This window comes from Eurytemora carolleeae, unplaced genomic scaffold (genome assembly GCF_000591075.1).
Source record: "Eurytemora carolleeae unplaced genomic scaffold, Eaff_2.0 scaffold932, whole genome shotgun sequence".
Taxonomy (NCBI): domain Eukaryota; kingdom Metazoa; phylum Arthropoda; class Copepoda; order Calanoida; family Temoridae; genus Eurytemora; species Eurytemora carolleeae.
In genome coordinates, this window is record NW_019396913.1 from 4,469 (window position 1) to 10,169 (window position 5,701).

Consider the following 5,701-nt stretch of genomic DNA (forward strand, 5'->3'; position numbering starts at 1 on the left):
AAAAATTTTCTATATACTACAGCGGTTCAGAAACCACCAAAATCATGTCTATGACAAATGTACTATGGCGGGGAAAATTTTGTATATACTACAGCGGTTTAGAAATCCCTGCCATTGAAACTACGACAGTTGCACTTTGGGGGAGACATCCCAACTAACAAAAACCCATGGAGAACGGTGTATTTTGTCAAGGTGAATGTCGACGATTTGATTATGGGTCTAGGACCGAGTTTTTACACGGAGAAAACTTAAGTTTATTTCACGAGATGTATCATGTACATGGGATTTTTACATGTGAAAATTATTTTTCTCCCATCTACTTCAATTACATTTTTTAAATCCTCTGAAAAGGGGGGGGGTCTATAGTTGTTTTTTGATGTACAAAAATATTAAAGAAAATACTTTGTGAAAGTATATAATCATTACAAAATCTTTAGAAACTAAACATTTTAGTTTATGTCTTAAAGATTTAACATCTTGAACGTTAAAACTTTAAATGATCAATATTCACGAAGTAATATCTTAAGTTTACACAATGTCCAACTATGTTAATGTATTCATTGTTAGATGAAAGACCCTTCCTAATTATATCTAAAGATGGATATTCCAAAAAGGGGTTGTTGAGAAATACAATGCAAAATTCAATGTGAAACTTCGCTGTACTTTGCTCATGCTGGTTTTAATCTGAAAAACTTATGTCAGTTAAAATATTTCATTTTACTACAATATACTTTTAGTTTCTAAAAGATGAGCAGAGAAACCAAGTGTTGTGATTTTGCAACTCTATCAAAAATGAAACATAGAGTTCTTCCCATAATATCTAATATATTTTACATATGATATTTATAAGAATTAAAATCTAGATATTCTGTCGTACATTACTCATGATTATCACGTTGGGAAAATGCAAGATCTTGAACTGGTATCGTTGCTACGAGCACAATATGTGAAAAAACGACGATAAATGAGCTAGAATTATATCATATATCTTTCATGTGATATTAATGATAATTAAAATCTAGGTATTCTGGCATTTTATTACTCGTNGGGGGGGGGGGGGTGATTCCGAAATGTGAATTGCAACTTTTTGAGGTATTCTTTTCGCCGGCAATCGGCATTGAACATTTTGTTAGTAAGTTCCGTCTTTAGCTGATTTCTTGGGAAAATTCTCTCTTTCATAGTAGTTCACAATGACCCCACAGTGTACTCAGAATCTCTGTATACTTGTACGCAGTTCAAAATCAAAGTTCAATGGTTATTTTTCTTACACAGAATTTTTGTTCCAACACGAAATATGCACTAGAACACCCCCAATATTATGAATTCGACTAAAAATATTGTTAAATACATAACACAGTTATTAACTTATTTAAACGAAAATAGTAAGCCCTGTTTTTAAACCTAAGATTATTGTTATATTTGTTGTAAGATAGAGATATGCTAGCCTAGCCGGGGTTTCAGTCGAGTCGTGGCCTATAGGGCTTACATACAGTACCTACTTCCTATTTCAGTGTAAAGGGTTCAATCCTTTACAGGGCTTCAACCCTGTTAATATATTAATCTTCAAGTTACAGTTAACCAGTTCAGTGTTATCCTTCTATAACATTTTCAAGTCAACCCTTGAGAGTTAACCCTTTAAACCCTTTATCTAAACATTTTTTAAAACCTTTGCATCTAAACCTTTACAATACATCAAATTATGTTTATTAAAATAGTTTTTTGAAACTTTTTCATTCAAACCTTTCTTCGCTAAAACTTCTTTGTTAATCGCTTGTCCGTTCTTTTACCTTTGTGTTGAGTAAAGATATCTAGTTATTTATGATTATTTTATCCCGAGATAGAATCGAATATTTCTAAAAATCCTTCTAAAGCTCTGGTCGTACTCTATGCCCCATAAATATTTTCAAATAAAACACGTTCTCAATTAAAAGACCAACCGCTGCTACCAGGTTAGGGTTAAAAATAATCTAGATTTAGAATGTTTATCAAAGTTTTTTATATAGCAGAATTTTTTTTAAAAAGATTAATCCTTTCGCATATATTATTACTATTAAAAAGATATGGCTTCTTTTAGAGTTAAGATATATAGTAATCATATAGTTTTATCTTTGTGAACACAGAAGGGAAAAGATATATTTTCAAAACTATTTGTTTACAATGATGATAGTATTTTTTGTTATAAACATAGATAAAAATATGAATTACATGAATAAGAATACATCGATTATGAAACCTATTGCAATTTTCTAAGTCTAAAATCTTAACAACCTGATGTTGTAGACCTTTTATAGTTCTAACTATGAACTACATTTAATTAAATAGTCCTATGTTTATGAAAGGGTTACACCGCCAGGTGTAAAGCTAAAACTATTCTAAAATTAGAGTTTGTGCTTAGTTCCTAGATTTAAAATGGGAGTTATAAGAGTTCAGCATTTTGGACGATATTACGTCACTGGTTCACTGCTCATCAGAAACAATAAGAATATCAAAACGGGGAGATCTATTCATACTTCTTTACTGTACAACAATAACATCTCAGCGAGTACAAGTAATAGGTTAGTACAATTTTTTTATATAAAGGACTGTATGCGAAATTTTAATTGACCTTCGATATAAAGATGGGCATGTCCAATGATATCTTTTAAACCTTTGTCTGATCAAGGATCACCGAATATCTTCATTTTTTTATCTGAAAATTTTCAATTTCGGGCTCTTTCAGAAACAATGGAGTAAATTGTGAAAAAAAATAGAAATTTACGATATCTTGCTCATTTTTAACTCAAACAGAAGATTAAAGGGTACCGTTGTGAATCAGGCATTCAGTTCTTTTTATAGTTTTTATTGCTTACAACGACAACAACGATAGTCCGTTTTAGATGAAGCTGAATTTAAATTGGAGATTTTTATTTTTTTGGAGTTTGCACTTAAAATATAACCTTACAGTGCACTCAATGAAGCGATAGTTGTAAACAATTAATAGAGGATTATATATTTTTAGAAATAATTAAAGTGGAAAATGGCATATATTTTTTTAAGATTTGAATGTCTTCAATATTTAAAAAAAAAATTATTTTCGCTCTTTTGTGAAATGATGGTTGACAGTTATATTTTTCTATTTAATATTTATTTTAATATATTTTTTCCATTTTGTTATAAATGAATGTTTGCATGTTAAGACTAGGACCGGACCGTGTCCTACCGGCCAGCTCGCTTACAACAACCTGGCCGGACGGAGTAGTGGAGATCAGGACGAACAACCATCCTTCCTCAAGATGGAAACCAAAGGTTACAATTTTATATTTCAATACACACCCCTTTCAACAAACAGTTAAAAAAATCAAGATAAAAGTAATTTTTGTAAGAAAATTCAAGAATTAAAAGAATTATTTGAGACTTAAGAGTGCAGACCAATGCCATTTGGATGCGGATCCGGATCCAGTTGGAATCTGGTTTTAGCTTACAAAAATTTCTATCATTCTATAAAATTTTTATTATTCCAACAGTCTGATTTGAAGCAAACTTTTCATATTTTTTTTACTTGAAACTTTCCCCAATCTCTGTATCTGTATCTCTGTAGTCAACATTTTTTTGTACATTGGTTGCTATTTTTTCACTTGGATCTAAAGTGCCATACTTTTACGGATTTAATGGATTTTAATGCTCGTTAAAAAGGGGAAGCTTGATTATTTACAAAATAAATCAAAAGTTTTGATCTGCCCCCTCCTAATCCTTCTGAACAAAAACTAATAAAAGTTCTTTAAGGTCAAAATTGATAAATAGTCAAGGGCGGTTTTCCTTTTTCAGAAGAAACCCCTTCTGAAATTTAATAAAAATTACCAAAGGTTTTATTTCTATTTTCTAGTCAGTTTGGACGATGCTGAATGACACACTTGCCAGGGTTCCAGATAGAACTGCATTAGGTCAATTTAATTCTGTTAAAAGGGAGAATTTTCAATTCTAAATTCTTTTTTGTTGTCAATTTGACTAAGGGTGAAATTATTTCATCGAAAACGTCAAATTGCTTAAGCAACAAATTATGTTAAAGCAAATTAGTAGCAAAATATTTGAAAGAAAAAAAGTAAAAAATTTAAAAACTAATTAAGTATTAAACAAAAAAAACAGATATCAAAAGGGAAGGTCAATTTTAAAATTTTTAAAAAGATGTTGATAAGAGTATTAAAAGATGCGTCTTTAACCGCTGAATAATGTCAATTTGTCCGTTTATCGAATTGTCTGTCCATGTCCAGTTTACCCCCACCCCCAAATCTTCAAAATTCATTCCCCCCCCCAACCTGTTTTGCCTCAATGGCTTAATGTTTTGCACATTTTTTAAATGTCGTCATTTGGACTTTCCTAAACTCTCTGTGATGTACAAACGTCGCTTAAATGTACAGTCAGTATAGGTCATTGTTTACATAATGTAAGAAGAAAGTAGACTGAAAAACTCAAAGAACAAACTTTTTTGGGATGCGGTAAATACACAATTAGTTTTTTACTTAATAAATGTTGGTTTTATTTGATGTTAATTGAGAACCAGAAAACTCTGGAATAAGAAGACGACTTTTACTTTTAGACTCAAGATTTGACTTTAAAAAGACCAATGAATAAAAAAACAAAAAGAATTGTGAAGTGTAAACAGACCCATTTCAATAATATATCATTTAATTAGTTAATGGTAAAACTTTTTGCTTTGAACAAACATAAAATTCACTTAATGATCGATCTATTGTCGTCTTACTATTCCACAATTTTCTGGTTATCACTGTAGTAAAGGAAAAAACATTTGAATGTACAGGGTGTCCCAAAAAACATGGAAATTCAGTGACGAATTCGATATCGTCTTTGTTATGAATTAGCATTGTAATACCTAATTTCATAAGCCAAAATATTATTATGTCTGCTAGGATTTATTTTGTGAAAAGGGTAAAAGACTGTAAAGATGTCTTTAAGTTCTCCGCAAGTTACTCTGTTTGTATACTGCAATTTTCTTGTTTTATTAAGTACAACCGTATGCAGTCAAAACATAAACAAACAAAATGTGAACATAGCAGACGGATCTCTTACAGATTACAGCTTTCTCAGTGGGTATTACTATACTAAATCAAAGAATTATTTGAAAAGACGATATCGAATTCGTCACTGAATTCCCATGTTTATTGGGACACCCTGTAGTAAAAAAGACTGACTTGTCTAAGACCAGTCAGCAAGATTTATATCAAATTTTAATGATGAGGCGGAACGGGTCGATTTCTACCACATAGTATTCTTTGGTTGTCATATCCATTTCTAAAAATAATATAAAAAGTTCAACAGAAACATATGATCATAGTGAAAGTAGACTGAAGTGTAATCTTTCAAACTCGTAAATTTATGGAAGAAAGCTTATAGCAAGAAAATTTATAATTTTTAACTGCTTTAACTTAACAACAAGCATTCAATTTGGAATGAGATGAATTAATGTTATTAGAAAAAAAATATTTTTAAAAATTTTTAATTTCTTTTATTTCAGCTGTAAAGAGAGATGGTATCTGGGTGACATGGTCGTTTACCGAATATATAAACGATATCAGGGATTCAAAATTATTTTTAAATCAAAAAGTTTAGTTTTTAAAATTTTTTGAGATGTTGTAAGACAAAATCGTTCTTTTGCAATCATTCATTGTTTGTGGCATCTGATCAGGACCGAACTTGAGTGGGTGGG

At 30.6% G+C, this 5,701-nt stretch overlaps 1 protein-coding gene across 2 annotated transcripts in view; it reads left to right on the top strand.

The window, feature by feature from the left end:
- The first annotated feature begins 2,360 nt into the window (after positions 1-2,360).
- Positions 2,361-5,701, top strand: part of LOC111710032 (long-chain-fatty-acid--CoA ligase ACSBG2) — a 23,417-nt gene continuing 20,076 nt past the window's right edge. Inside the window, exons 1-4 of one of the 2 annotated variants that reach the window (XM_023484044.1) lie at positions 2,361-2,555; positions 3,177-3,285; positions 3,863-3,920; positions 5,510-5,570. In XM_023484044.1, coding sequence (XP_023339812.1) covers positions 2,410-2,555; positions 3,177-3,285; positions 3,863-3,920; positions 5,510-5,570 — 374 coding nt within the window. In that variant the 5' untranslated portion in view covers positions 2,361-2,409. The remainder of the gene's footprint in view (positions 2,556-3,176; positions 3,286-3,862; positions 3,921-5,509; positions 5,571-5,701) is intronic. The other variant, XM_023484043.1, reaches the window with a different exon arrangement.